Source organism: Genypterus blacodes, unplaced genomic scaffold (assembly GCF_046128005.1).
Source record: "Genypterus blacodes isolate CSIRO-AG114 ecotype Tasmania unplaced genomic scaffold, CSIRO-AGI_Gbla_v1 ptg000141l_1, whole genome shotgun sequence".
Taxonomy (NCBI): domain Eukaryota; kingdom Metazoa; phylum Chordata; class Actinopteri; order Ophidiiformes; family Ophidiidae; genus Genypterus; species Genypterus blacodes.
The window spans coordinates 347,233-362,500 of NW_027466943.1; the positions used below are offsets into that span (position 1 = coordinate 347,233).

Here is a 15,268-nt window from a genome sequence, read left to right on the forward strand (position 1 = left end):
CCTGAAGTCTGTTTATATTTACTTACCGCTATTGAATCTGACAACTCTCTCTCTCTCGCTCTCTCCCTCTCTATTTCTCTCTCCTTCTTTGTCTTACTGTCTTCTGTCACCCCTGTCTCATCCCTCTGACTCACTCCCTGCCAACTCTCCTCCCCCCCCCGCCCCCCCCTCTCTCTCTCGCCCTCCCTCCCTCCTACCTCCACCCTTTCTTTTCCCGCCTTCACCTCTTTCCTCCTCCCCGTCCGTCCGTCCGTCCCTTCCTGCAGGTTGTAAAATGGACTCTCCTCAGCCAGAGTCAGGGGAAGGGCAGAAAGCGGAAGAGGACGCAGCCCAAGGTGAACTACAAAAAGGTAGGAGGCGCTCAGGCCGACTGACCGACCGCTCTGATGTCTTTAGGCCCCCATGCTCTTTCCTTCCACTCTTATCTATCCATGTTAGTCATCCTGCTCTCTCTTAACCCTGAAGTAACATTTAAAAGTCTCTGTACAGCCTCTTTTCTGTAATATTTTATTTTCAAATGAGTATGTGTATATAATCCCTTAAACACTGGTAACGGTGTGCACTTTAAAGCTTTAAAACAGCTCAGGGTTAATTAAAGGACCTTGGAGGCATTTAATGGTCACATTAGTAACTCATTAATAATTGAGTAAAGTAAGTAAGTAGAAATGCCATTAAAAGTCCTTAAATCCTAAACATTCATTGTGTTAACTCTTACTTTTTAAAGAAATGGGATTTTTAATTTCCCATAAAATTCTATTTAATCAACCTGTGCTTGGTATCATCATGTATAGATTTCCCCCAAATGCACCCTGAGTCTGTGTATGTGTGTACCCTGTGCATATATTGGCCAAGGTAGGGTTCAATATTTCCAGGGGTCATAGGAAGTCATGAGAATGTGTGTGTTTGTTTGTGTGTGTCTGTGTTGGCGGGTGGGGACTGGTGGTCTAGCCCGTACTTCCTGCTGCTCTCTATCTAATAAAATGCCATAAAAATCACAAAAACAACAAACACAAGCAAGCAACAAATACATGGATGTGCATGCGTGTGCAAATAGTGTTAATTAGGTTTCTGTCGTGTCGGCTAATCCCCTTCTCTCTCTAATTGACACACACATACACATGAGCCTGCATCATTAATGAACTCACACTGATCCACATGCTACAGGGGGACAGAAGTCATTAGTGAGAGTAGGGCAGCTTTCATATTTCACTTTAAATATACATAAAAATATTGTACACTATAGGAAACTCTTAGGGGTCATCATGATTTTACAGCATGAACACACTTCTTTGAATAGAATTCTGGACAAAAACAAAACATTGGAGTTGAATCAGAAGTGTCCTGCTAAATAGTTCTCAGGACTGACCCCTGACCCAGTGAGGTGATGTAATCTTGATTCATACACAGACACATTAAACATTGTGATTGAGTTGTTATTTTCCTGGATTGTGGGACTTGAATGAAATGCCTGTAGAGTCCGTAGCCAGTGCAGCCGCCTCCAACCACCTGATACTACCGTCTGGCATATTAACAACACACACACACACACACACACACATGCACAAACACACTTACTTCTAAGGGGCAGCGAAAGGGCCTCTTCCTGTGTGTGTGTGTGTAGGGGGGTAGAGTGCTGAAATCAGGCTCATGAAAGAATAGCCAATTACTGTCCAGTTGGACATACACAATAGTGAGAACAAGAAGGGAGGGAGGAGGAATGGACGGCTGGAGGGAGGGAGGGAAAGGTTGGGGGGGTGTGGGAGGTCAGCGTTTGAAGTTACACCATAAAAGCCACCCTGAAAGGAAACACGAGGTGACCCCCCTCCCAAACCCCCCACTCCCGCTCTCTCTCCCCAGCGTCCCAGCTCGCCCCTCACCCCTCCTCCCCACTCCTCTACCTCTCCTTTCCTTCCCTTTGTTTCGGTGCCCCTGGATGGACCAGGTGTATTTTATATTACTCCTTCATGTACTTCAAACGCGCCACCGTCCAATTTCTCTCCCCCCCTCCCCTGCTCTATGTCCACCTCGCTCCTACCAGCCTGTTGCAAGCCTATATATCACCCAGCAGCAAAAGAGGAGAGAAGAGAGGGAGGGGTAAGGGTGTGTGTGTGTGTGTGTGTGTGTGTGTGTGTGTGTGTGTGGGCGCGCGTCGGGGGGAGAGGTGGCAAACCACACAAGACAGGGAGGGAGGAAAAGTTGGGTGAGTGGATGAAGGATTGGAATGGAGATGAAGATACAGCAGGAGCATGGAGCAAAAGAAATAAAATGTGAAAAATTAACTACAGCCTTAACCACCACTTGCTAAAAAAACACGCGTGCCTTATAGAGAGGGAGAGACAAAATTGGTGACAGAGTGAGAGACAGAGAGAACAGGCATGAAAGCCACATGATTGCAAGAGTTGAGATTTGATGGGTGTGCGAGATGAGTTAGAGGCTGACGATTTGCAATTCCAGTTGCAAAGGTAACGATTGTGTCAGAGACACGTGAGGAGGGACAAGATGAAGGAATCGCAGGACTGAATAACAACAGGAGATGATGTGAGTGTGGAAAGTGAGAGGTTGGAAAGAGTACACTTGCCTTTTAGTAAGCTGGAATTAGCCTGGGCCAGGGGTGCATTTATCCCTTAATGGCATTGTGAATGATTAGGGAACTTACACACACACACACACACACACACACACACACCTATATGCACACACACACCTACGTATATGCACACACATATTGCAAAGAACCAGACACCCCCCACAGAGTGACATGAGATCTGGTCAGTTTAATAGAGCCAAGTTTCATGACAAACTTCCTCTATTCTTTGTGCCTGTATGTGTTCATGCATGCACACATACGTGCCTGCAGGAAACACGTCAGTTCAAGCACATTAGCATATAAGCCAGGGTCTATTGTTTGTGTACACGTGTACAGCGTGTGTGATGGGCGTGCATGTGTGCAGTGTGTGTGGAGAGATCTGTAGAGGGATATTAGTCATGCTTGTGTGATAATGGGCCTCATTTTGCTCTCATTTTCATCCGCGGTATCCATAATGAAAGGGTCCGCCTGCCCCTGCTGATCAGGACAAGAAACCCTGTAGGGGAAAGGCTGTGAGTAGCAGGAGATTTTGGCCAACTTGTCTGCCAATGCAGCATTCAGCTCGCACAAGATGCACGTTTATAAGTTCTAAAGTTGGCACAAATTCTTACAACGATCAATTTGGCTCCTCTGTAAAATGTGTCAAAGATGATGAGTAAGGATCCAAACATGAAGCCAATAATAAATAAATACAGTGATATAATAAATAAAATAAAGTAGTAAAGAGGCAAAATATTGATCAAAGGGCAGAAAGAGTGGAGCAGGAGCAGCAGGCAGGAAGGATCTCCTGTATCGGTCCTTGTGACAGCTAAGCTGGATCAGTCTCTTAGAGAAGGAGCTCCGCTGTCTGTCCAGCAGGTGATGAAGAGGATGATCAGGGTTATCCATGATGGATAACAGTTTGTTTAGTGACCTCTTCTCCATCACAGTCCCAAAAGCATCTGGTTGGCAGCCAAATACAGAGCCAGCCTTCTAAATACGTTTATCAAGTCTGCTGGTGTCCCTGGCTCCGATGCTGCTCCCCCAGCAGACAACAGCTTAATGAAGTGTACTGGCTACAACAGACTGGTAAACATTTCCAACATCTTGCTTCATATATTGAAATTTCTCAGCTTCCTCACTAAAAAGAGTCTGCTCATCCCCTTCCTGTATACAGCCTCAGTGTTGGTCTTCCAGTCCAGCCTGTTGTCGATGTGGACTCAGAGGTATTCCACCACCTGAATCCTCACCCAGAATGCACAGGGGCCATAAAACTGTCCTCTTCCTTCTGAAATCGATGACCATCTCCCTGGTCTTGGCCACATTCAGAATCAGATGATTCCTACCAGACCACTCTACGAAATCATCCACCAGTGCTCTGTACTCCTCCTCCCGTCCATCCCTAACACACCCAACCACTGCAGAGTCATCAGAAAACTTGTGCAAGTGGCAAGACCCAGAGTTGTACTGAAAGTCTGTGGTGTACAAGGTGAAGAGGAAGGGCGAAAGCACGTGGAGCTCCATTGTTGCTAACCACCATTTCGGACAGAACATTTCTCAGTCGGACAAACTGTGGTCTGTCAGTCAGATAGCCAGTAATCCAGGAGATGGTAGACTTGTCTACCTTCATTGCTTGCTGCAATGTGTGTTTAATAATCTTCTGCGTTCACAGAGTTCTTACACTGGATCAACAAATCCAGGAAATTGTGTCATCATGATTGAGTCATGATGAATTCTGGTCTTTCTCGCTGAAATATGTTCTTCAACAAACCATCTGTCAGAAGTTGGAAGTGTTTTTTGCAATTAAGAAGTTGATGTTGACATTCACAGGTAGAGCCAAAATGATCCGGATGATATTGGTAATAATTAGTATTATTGCTCTTTTGGCTTCATCCATTGCTAGTATTCATTGTGTAGGCTAACATATTGAGGCATACACAGTGAATATTGCCATCTGGGTGAGAATCTGAACTGGATGTTTGGTTTGAATGCAACTGGAAGTTTTCCAGTCGTGCAGCGGACAAATACGAGAGTTCACGATTCTAATGAATGACAGGAAGGTGATGGGGAGAGGGAATGCCAACAAACCCGGCTCAGTCCAACACAACAAAAGTACAGTACACTACTGTTGAGGGTGTTGTGTGTGCCTGTAACACGTGCTGTGTGTGTATTAGTGTGCAAAAGTGTGTCTCAGAACAGGAGTGTCTCATTATTCACCATAATGACATCATGGCTGGAGTGAACAGGCGGATGGTCAGTCAGCCACCATCCAGTGTTTAAAGGAACGTGTTTTACTGAACCAGACTCCTTTGTAAAACCAGACAGGGTCAGATTTACTACAATATATATACCAGAGAATGCAATAAAAAGGGCAATTTGTAGCTAAGAAAACAAAATCCAAATGTTGGGGTACATTTCCGAAAAATCTTCATACCCACAGCCACACCTTTGGATCCTTAGATCATGTAATCCTGTTTTAGGTCACGCCCAAAGGCTCCTCCCCGGGAATAGCTAAAATTGCTGCTCAGGTGATTCAAGCAGAATGTGTATGTTTGAGCTGTTACTGTGAGATGATGCGCTGAGATGCTGCGGTGATGTTTCAAAGGGGGAGACAGTAGTGAGTAACTGGAGCCCCTGTGGGAGGCCAGACAGCGAGGGAGGGCACGATCAAAGGCCTCTGCGCCTGGGTGGGGTTCTGCAGGTGGCACACATTATCCTTCCACATGAGGCTTCTGCAAGCGCAGGATGGGGAACACGCCTGGAGAGCATTGTGGAAATGGTTTCAGTCTGTGCTGTTTGGCACTTTGTCACGGCTTTGATTACTGTAAATGTCGCTGCGGAGTGGGATATTGTGTGATTTGCGAGATTTAAAAAAAGAGGGTATGAATTTAATCGAATGTCATCTTTTTCCAGCATGGAGTTAAATCTTCTGTAAGTAATGTGTGTGTGTGTGTGTGTGTGTGTGTGTGTGTGTGTGTGTGTGTGTGTGTGTGTGTGTGTGTGTGTGTGATGAATTGCTGCTCTTAATGGGCAGCAAATTGCCAGACACTCACTGGGTTTTCTCACTGCTTCTTCCTCTGCTGCTGTTTGTTTGGAGTTTGACCAATAACCATGAAATATAGAATATCTGTGAAGTAATGGTGTTTTAATGGCATCTGTGGCCTTCTGGCTGTTTTCCTAGATAACACTTTTGCACACACACACAACCATGTTTGCTAACACAAACTCCACCCCTGGGCAGTGCTGATCACACATCTGTTTTTCCTTCATCTTACCCTCCTATCTCCAGTATGCTGCCGCCTAGTGAGCGCCGCCATCTTCTTCCATTCTCTCCTACACTCTGTCTTTCACTTTTTATTTCTCTGTCTGTCTGTTTTCTCTCTCTCTTTCTCTCTGATTTATTGCCAATAAATCAGGGATGCGGGAGTATTGAGGGGGACAGAGGGGAACATTCAGGGAAATGGCTGTTTCCGGCCAGACTTCATCACATCACATCACATCAGGACAGGAAATGGTCTGCAGAAGAGTGTCTGTGTGTGTCTCTCTTCCTCCCTTCCTCTCTCGCTCTGTGTGTGTGTGTGTGTGTGTGTGTGTGTGTGTGTGTGTGTGTGTGTGTGTGTGTGCGTGTGCGTGTGCGTGTGTGCGTGTGTGTGTGTGTTCCGACTAGTGGTCTCGTGAACACTGCTCAGAGTCCACTAATGAAAACCATAACCCATTAGCTGCCTGGAAACAATTTAACTTGACAGTTGTTAAACATATGACAACACACACACCCACACACGAGCTCATGCATAATTTGTCAGAATAATCAATCTTGCAATCAACCCAACATACATGGAAATCACAGATCCATAACGGGATGAGTCTAATTCGAGTTCTGTGATTGTTTTGTGTGCCCTCATGCTGCTGGGATATATGTTGTGTTGTACGTTGTGAGGTGAGGCAAGGTGAGCACTTCAGGTCAGGTGATCTACGGTGCTAAACTGGCCTCAACTAGACACATGATTTGTAGGTCACATTCTAGTAACAGAACTTGGCTCTCCTATGTGGAAGGTCAGGTCTCTATAGACAAGGCAGCTCTCATGGAACACTGAGCGTGACCAACTTCTTATCATTTGCTTCACTGGTTCTGTTTCACTTCAGGTTTTGTCTTTTCCACAGTTGCTCATGGTGAGAAGTACTGGATATTGTTTGTCCTTTTTTAAGATACCAGTTAGCTTCCAGCGGTGTGATGCTGTGGTGGAGTTCGTGCTGCACCGTTCCCAGTATCTGTATCCTTGTTGAAACCCCTGGGTGGTCTACTTGAGATCAGGTCCTGACTGTTCCTCCACTTCAAACTCCCAGGCTGTAACCTCTAGCACTTTGTGGCCTTCGTACGGCTCACTGTGAGGCACACAAGATGAGGATCTTTACCTCTGCCACTTTGTGAATCGCCCCATCTGGACTCTGTGCATGAATTTCTACATCAGCTGAAGGGAGTTTACAAGAGGAAAATGGAGTACAATGCCAGCAGCCATGCAAACGTTCAACAAGACTGCTGTGGTAAAGAAAGTGAACATCTTGATGTACCTGTACATCCATGTTACATCTCTCACAGATCGTCATGAGTTAGTGGCTGTTTGGGAACATGATTATGTGTTATAAGTAGCTGACATGACTATTCCCTTAGTAATAGATTCAGATGTGTTGGAGGAGCCTGGAGCAAAGGTCTTTCTCCTTCACACTACCAGAACCAGAAGACAGTTGAGTGATTAGGTGACGCTCCTTATTGGGGGTGGAGGGGCAAGAGGAGAGAAGGAAGAGGAAGGAGACAGGATTACTGAGTTCTTTTGAGTGCGCCACCATGACAGACTCTCTGAGGCTCCACTCACGTGAGGCTGGATCAAGAGACAAGCAGAGGAGGGGGAGGAGGAAGAGCATTAGGACAAGTGTAGGACAATCAAAGACAGAGAGAAAACAACCCAAACAGATCAATAAAAAGTCTTTCTCGCTTTGTCATTTTCCAGAGGATCTATTGTTTAACATGCTGACCAGCGGGAACTGATTGGATTGGATCAGTGTGGCAAACGACTGGTGTTTGATTCACCCGCCTCTTGTTTTGCCTTCATGCCAATAAGCCATTGACGTAATTTGTCCTACAAAAACAGTGTGTGTGCAGGATTCTATGAATGTGTGGCTCTGTATGTTTGTTATATGACAGTTGTAATTTAATAAACCATAAATTCACCAAATGCATTCTTGTACTCGCACACGTAGAGTACATGCACACTCCCATACAGCCATATGCTTCATCGCTCCGGGTAACCGACCCCAGAGTTTAGCTTGTAAAACTCCTGCTATAATATGTCAGAATATTACCGCGCAAATGGACTGACGGTAACATTTACAAAATGTCTATTCAAGTGTGTGTATCTGTGCAGTATCCTGTCTACTTGCAGAGTAATATCACACGACACACAGGTGCGATGGTCCGTGCCGCTACAGTCCCGTCATGCCAAATTCCATTATGAAATACTTCCCTGTAATAATCCCTGTTAAAGTCTAGACAGTATGAAAGATATGACCTGAAACAGATCCTTGGAAAATATATGCAAACCTGACGTACCGGGCCAAAACTGAAAATAACCTGAGAATAGGCGGAAGCATGATCCACAAAGACATTGGCAAGCTCTCCCTAGTGGGGTTTATGAGGAGCTGATTAGTTGTGTGTTCTGATTCTCTCGGGTATAAGACATAGCGTTGCACAGACCTTAGTCCCTAGACAAGATCATGGAACTCGTAAAATCTGGACATGACCTGCCCCGGCTGAAGGTGAAGTGTTGGAGGTGGGAAGAATTATGTGGAGCAATGAGAGAGAGGAGAGGAGATGGCTCCATTTGGGACATGTTAATGAGAGAGAGAGAGAGAGAGAGCGAGAGAGAGAGAGAGAGAGAGAGAGAGAGAGAGAGAGAGAGAGAGAGAGAGAGAGAGAGAGAGAGAGAGAGAGAGAGAGAGAGAGAGAGAGAGAGAGAGAGAGAGAGAGAGAGAGTTGGGTGGAGGATGTATCTGTCTCATTTATCACTCAGCAGCAGCTCTGTTTTCGGGGTCATTTGAAGCTCACAGCCTGTCTCATCTCGTCCTGGGACTCCCTGCAGTCTGTCTGTGCGTGTGTGTGTCTGTGTTTTGTATTTGTATGCATGTATGCATTTTTCAATATGTGTGTGAGTGTGTGTGTTTTGGTGGGTGAGTATAAAGAGAATGTCAGTCAGTGTTGACAATGATGACAAGCTGTTTGGTGGCAGGTATAGCGGCTTAGAAATTTTTCGGGCTTTATAACCCTCACAAACACACACACACACACTAGGAGTGTTAGGACTTGTTGTATGGAGTAAGGGTAGCTCCAGCAGGCTTTACACTGAAGTGGTCAAAAAAAGAACTCTGTCTCACACATGCGCATGCACACACAAATACACATGCACTTTGAATCCCAGAAGAAGAAGAGTGTCATTAAAGTGCAGCTGTGTTTGTCTTTCCAGCACACATGGAAAACACATCAGAGAGAGAGAGAGAGAGGGAGGGTGAGAGAGAGAGAGAGAGAGAATCTAACTAGAAAGAATATCACACAGCACAATCACACTAACACACATACACATTGTTCGTTTTGGTCTCAGTTTTGGACTCAATTCAAACACAAATTGCAGTGTAAAGCAGTGTGATGTGGTGTGGAGGTCCTGGTTATTGTGTTAAAACAGGCGACAGTAGGCTTGGTAGGGATTGTAATCCTGTTCAATATGCTGCTAAGCTGTAAAAACGGAGCTGGCTTTTTACCGAGGGGCAATGAATCAATGCTTTGTACGTAAAACCTAATAAGGGGCTGATTTAGGCATCATTTTGTAGCTTTCATTGGTACAAACCTCGTATAATTTGTGTGTGTGTGTGCATGTGCTAATGTGGTGTACTGAGTGCTAAAACATCTGTCTTTCCTGGTAATGACTGAGGGAGCAGACGGGGCTGTCAGCTCTGACGCAATTAGCCTTGTCAAAAACACATACATGCACACAAAGTAATGAGCTGTGTGCTACTGGGCCCATTGACGGCAAAAATGATAGAAATGGCCGCACATGAATCCAATAACTGTGTGTGTGTGTGCGTGTGTGTGTGTGCGTGTGTGTTAGAGTGTTGTCACAGCCAGTCGCTTGTAATGTTTCTTCCATCGAATTTGTTGCTTCATTACTTGTCTGAGATAACAAACAACAAATCAGTCACGATTAATCGATTATAATCAACTACTCAAATAAAAAGAATAATCGGTGAAAATCACACATAATCCATTATTCGGGTTTTCGCTCATTATTTAACGTGTTTTGTGAATCAGAAACCAGCGAGTAAGAAACAGACGGGAATGGACACACAATTAATGATCTAAATAATCTATAGATCAATCGACGGTGGCAGTCATTGCTTCAATTTCCCACCACATACACACACAGTTCCCAAATGATCGGCTCGACCGCAGAAGCTGTGTGTACTGTCTGGGGTGTGTTTCCCTCAAGGTTTCCACAGCAACAAGTGCAGTCACTTCCTCGCTGTATTGCAGATCTCCACAGGGAGATGAGGTCCAACAGAAGTGATCATTACCTTTGATTACAGCAGCTATTCTTTCCTCTTGACGCACATTAAATATTTCTATGCACTGTAATGGCAATATAGGGGGTGGAAGGGGCGTTATTAATGCATTTCTGAGAGCATACGTTTCCTTGCCAACAACGATTTTATCGAGTTTACCAGCTGATTTGTAGGAATATCTAGCAGAATGAAAATGGTCAAAGGATGAAATGCTTTGGCTGTCCAGGTCCAAAAATGGGAGACGCTATTGGACATAAACTTGGTTTGAAAAGCTTCCTGTCAATCATCCTCCATGTATTCAAGGTCAGATTCCCTCACCAGAGCCTGCAGAAGGGAGTAGAAAGATGAAATAGAATATAACCATTATTTAACCGATTGGCTCGTTGCCCAGTGCGCGCACACACACACACACACACACACACACACACACACACATACACACACACACACACACACACACACAAGCACACACACAAGCACACACACAAGCACACACACACGCACACACACACGCACACACACAAGCACACACACACGCACACACACAGACGAGGACAGACGATCAATGTCCTACACAAACCGGTCACATTCTAAATAAATATTCAAGACAAAGATATAATTCAAGTCCTTAGAAATGTATCGTCCTCCAGCTTTAAATGAATTGAAGGAATAACATAACCCATAAACTAACCCATATTTTTAGCTGTAGTATTTATCACAACAACGACTCCTTGTTTACTGTGTTTCTCACTGTCACGCATGATGTTATAGAACTGCCATCTCAATCCGTCCAAATTCTGGTATGATCTGGCTTTGAGGCAGTCAGACAGATGCAAAAGTGCTCCAGTTCTCAGTAAAAGCTACACTGCAGGCGATGGCTTCAGCTCCAAAACCTCAGCTGGATCATCATTCCTGCATGGATGTGGTCTTACGTATATCCTAATATTAGGAAGGAATAGGAAGAAAACCCACTGGGATCGTGTTGGTGAGGAAGTGGTTTTAATGCAACGCAAACAAGTTTAGAATTCCTTTCCATTGGTCAATTTTGTGTTGTTTTTCCTCTTTCTAGCCTGTTTGTCTGGTGTCTTCTATCTGTCTTGCTCTTGTGTGTGTGCGTGTGTGTGTGTGTGTGTGTGTGTGTGTGTGTGTGTGTGTGTGTGTGTGTGTGTGTGTGTGTGTGTGTGTGTGTGTGTGTGTGTGTGTGTGTGTGTGTGTGTGTGTGCGTGTGTGTGTGTGTGTGTGCGTGTGTGTGTGTGTGTGCTTCTTTGCGGTAGAGTGTGACTCTGCAGCTGTGTGTCTGTGCAGCAGATATCTGGGCTCGGTCCATCCCGCATACCTTTGTCAGCTCAGACAGCTTAAACCCAGCCAGCCTGGAGTTCACACAGGAGACAATGCACACACACACACACACATACCCGCTGTTCAAACACAAGCGTACAAATCATAAACACTCACACACACATGCAGTCAGAGCCGCAGGGACTCTGTGGTGTTTCTGTCACCATGTTTGAAGTGCATGCCTCTTGTTTTGCTTCCTGTTACGGTGGAGGCAGACAGAGGGAAGAGTCTCTTCCTGCTCATGACCTTTCTCCCCTCCCTGCGTCTCTCTCTCTCTCCTCCCTCTGCGTTCCTTCTTCCATCTGTCCCTCCTTGTCTTATCTCTCTCTCTCTCTCAGATCTTGCAGCGCTGGAGGTCATCGCCGGTGCATGTTTGTGTTTTACCCCTATTATTGTTGTCTTGCTGCTGAGCTCCAGCTCGAGCAGAGGAATCCTGGTAGAGAGAGAGAGAGGGAGAGAGAGGGAGAGAGAGAAAGTGTGTGTGTGTGTGTGCTTGTGTGCTTGTGTCTTCTGTGTGTATGTTGACATTTGGAAACTTAACTGCTATGAAATGGCACAGAACAATTGCCTACAATCTATTCCACAAACTTTTCTGAAACTTTTGTGACCCTCCAGCTATGTGTGTGTGTGTGTGTGTGTGTGTGTGTGTGTGTGTGTGTGTGTGTGTGTGTGTGTGTGTGTGTGTGTGTGTGTGTGTGTGTGTGGGTGTTTGTGTGTGTGTGTGTGAGAGAGAGAGAGAGAGAGAGAGAGAGAGAGAGAGAGAGAGAGAGAGAGAGAGAGACTGTCACTGAGTCTGTGTCTGATTAACCCCGGTGATTATAATAATCAGGAGCAGTATCCAGTAATATTGATCCGGGGCCCCTTAGAGGAAGCAGCAGTGTGGCTGGTAGCCAATGTTGTTTTGCTTTCCTCCTTTTTTCCCAGGGATAATATTTAACCACGACCCCCAGGCTGCTCTCACCCTCGCAGCGCCAGGCAGGAACAAATGACAAGAGGAAATTAAACCTGAGTGCTTTGCTATTTTCAGCCTCTGTCACACTTCATACTTCCATACTTTATGCGACGAGGAAGCGGCCAAATGAATATTGGAGAGAAAATGGACGGAAACATCTGAGCGTTAAGGTTTAACTGCTGCAGGCTAAATACCATGACAGGGACGTCACTCATATGAGAATTCAGCTTTTGTGCCAGAATTTAGATTTGGTTGAGGACGAAATTCCCAAGAAAAAAAGGAACCGGAAGACAGAAGCTTCCCAATGAAACACAGGATAATAATAATTTCCCAGATTGCCCCAAATATTTCAACCGAAACAAGCACATCACGTGTCCTGGAATGCACTGCTGTGACTTTTCCCTGTTGCCTAGGCCGTGCTTCCTCCTCTGCTGTTCTCTCTGGGACGTCTCCTCGTCCTCACCTCTCTTTGTCTCTGCTGACCTCCAGCTGTTTGGACTTGTCACAGTTGTGCCAGCGCCGCGCAGTTGCTCTCTCGGCCGCTCGACACACAAACGACAAATGCACAAACACTGCTTTTGTTCCAGCTCGGTTTCAAAGGCCTCTCTGTGATACGCCTTGATGTGTGTGCGACTGTGCATGTGTGTGTTTGTGTGTTTGAGGATTTGTTTGCATCTACATCAGAAATGGAACGAGGGGTGGTGGGAGGAGGAGAATTGGACGGTGGGAGGCGAAGGAGTGATCCGCTGGAGACATTCAGATGTGCGTAGTGCGTCAGAGCTCGCCAGCGATTAATTAAACTTCCCTTGTTTCGGAGGTGTGTGTGTGTGTGTGTGTGTGTGTGTGCATCGATGAGTCACACCTGTGCCGAGTAGGAGAGAAAACAGGCTAATTGCATTTGTGATCGCTGCCAAATTGCATCAAAATCTAAATTTGATATGACAAACTTGCTTCATCCTTCAGTCCAAATTACACTGAACATCATGTGTGTGTGTGTGTGTGTGTGTGCTCTGCTTTAGGGCATGTTTGTCTGGTTGATCCCTCCCCCTCCCCTCGTGTGCTTTTCCAGCTTAATCCCTGACTTTCGACCCCACCCTGACCCCCCCCCCCCCCCACTCTGCTTTCCAATCGGCTCCACCCTTTGAACTTGATGGCCACGAGGGAGGACGATGGGCTGCTGGGGGCTACGCATCCTAACAACCAGCAGCTGATCAAACACACACACAGAAACACACACTTATGATTATAAGAGTGTATAAATATACTATCATCCAAGCACGGACCGTCAGTCTCCAGCATGTCAAATTTGCAGATTTTTGGATGTTGAATAACTCGTTTCCAGATGGTTTAACGTTGCCGATTCCGCTTTGTGTGTTGTTGTGTGTTCCTGTGTGTTGTGTGTGTCCCCAGCCCCCTTATTTGTGTTTTTAGGGGTATAAATGTAGAATTAAGGGGCGATTTTACCCTTTGCTCCTGATTCTTTCTCACACTGGAGCCATTCATGGTGATTACAAGGTCAAGGCTTCACTCTGTTTTTCTCTCTATGTGTTTGTCCCCTGATTACAGCTCATTGTTGTAAAGCAGCGCTGATTGCAACAGTCACACACACACACACACACACAGATATTCTCCCACATTCTATTTTCAGTGGACGTTGATTAAAAGTGTTTTTTAAAAAGAAGAACAACAGAACACCTGAAGCTTAATGGTTAGGTTGCAGATAGAAAGTGACAGCTGCAGGTCATCAGAGGTCATGAAACCTCGGTAGACACCGACACGACCTCTGAGGTCACCGGCGTGCTGCGGCGGCAGGTGTGACATCATGTTCAGATGATAGCCCAGGACGTGGCTCCATTTCGTGTGTTGAAAGTGGGAAACCATGACTCACAGCTAACCTTTCGTTTGTTGGTGATACTGGTGCCTGCGTGTGTGTGTGTGTGTGTGTGTGTGTGTGTCTTTATATTTATGGCCTTCTCTCATTACTGCTGTCCCCTTAGTAAACTCTCCCACACATTCTTCCTCACACAGAGAATCCAGGCGTAGATTAGCTGTTAACCCTGCATCCACTTCAAGCTGCAGTTTACTTCTTCTGACGAGTCGGACGGTAAAGAAACTTGTTTATATTTTTTCTGAAGCAAGCCAAAGCAAACCAGCTTAGACCAGGGACAGGCTAGTGTGTGTGTGTGTGTCTTTGTACTTTTCTAAACCGGTATTACAGCATAAATGGTTAACTGACAGTTATGAGACGACAGCATTCACTTGAAAGCCACATGAGCAAAATGTGGAGCTCCTTTGTCCATGGCCATCTTTGTTGTCAATCTGTTATGAAGGTGTGGCGCCGCAGAACAGGGATGGCGATGGAGTTGTGTTTCGGCTCTCACGTTGCCCCCTGGTGGATATCGTATGCCAGCGAGTTTAGAAAATGGCGGTGATAGTTTCAGGCCTCACAGGGACGTCCCAAAGGTGATCGTGTGATGCAATGAAATCATATTTATCATCCAGGGAAGCTTTTTGGGAGATGCAGACTTTATTGTGGAAGAAGAAGTTACTGCGGTGAAGAATTCCAGTGAACTAAATGACCACCAGCTGCTGTTTAATATTCCCAAGCTACCAAACGTCTCCTAACGTCATTTGGTTTTCAATTTCTTTGCTCTTTGCTTGCTACTTTATGCCAAACCATCTGCCCCCGTTTCCACCTCACATTTTAATTCTGTTCAGCTGTATGAAGCAGTTACAGGGCTAATTAAAAGTGGAAGTATTTGCAATGCTATTTATGCGGTCACGGTTGTTGAGAGAATCTTAACAGC

The 15,268-nt window shown here is 45.5% G+C and overlaps 1 protein-coding gene across 2 annotated transcripts in view; it reads left to right on the forward strand.

Moving 5' to 3' along the window:
* The window catches only part of aopep (aminopeptidase O (putative)), a 68,325-nt gene that overhangs the window by 35,546 nt on the left and 17,511 nt on the right, over positions 1–15,268 (forward strand). For both annotated transcript variants that reach the window (XM_076165184.1, XM_076165185.1), the window contains exon 14: positions 267–350. In XM_076165184.1, the coding sequence (XP_076021299.1) occupies positions 267–350 (84 nt within the window). The remainder of the gene's footprint in view (positions 1–266; positions 351–15,268) is intronic.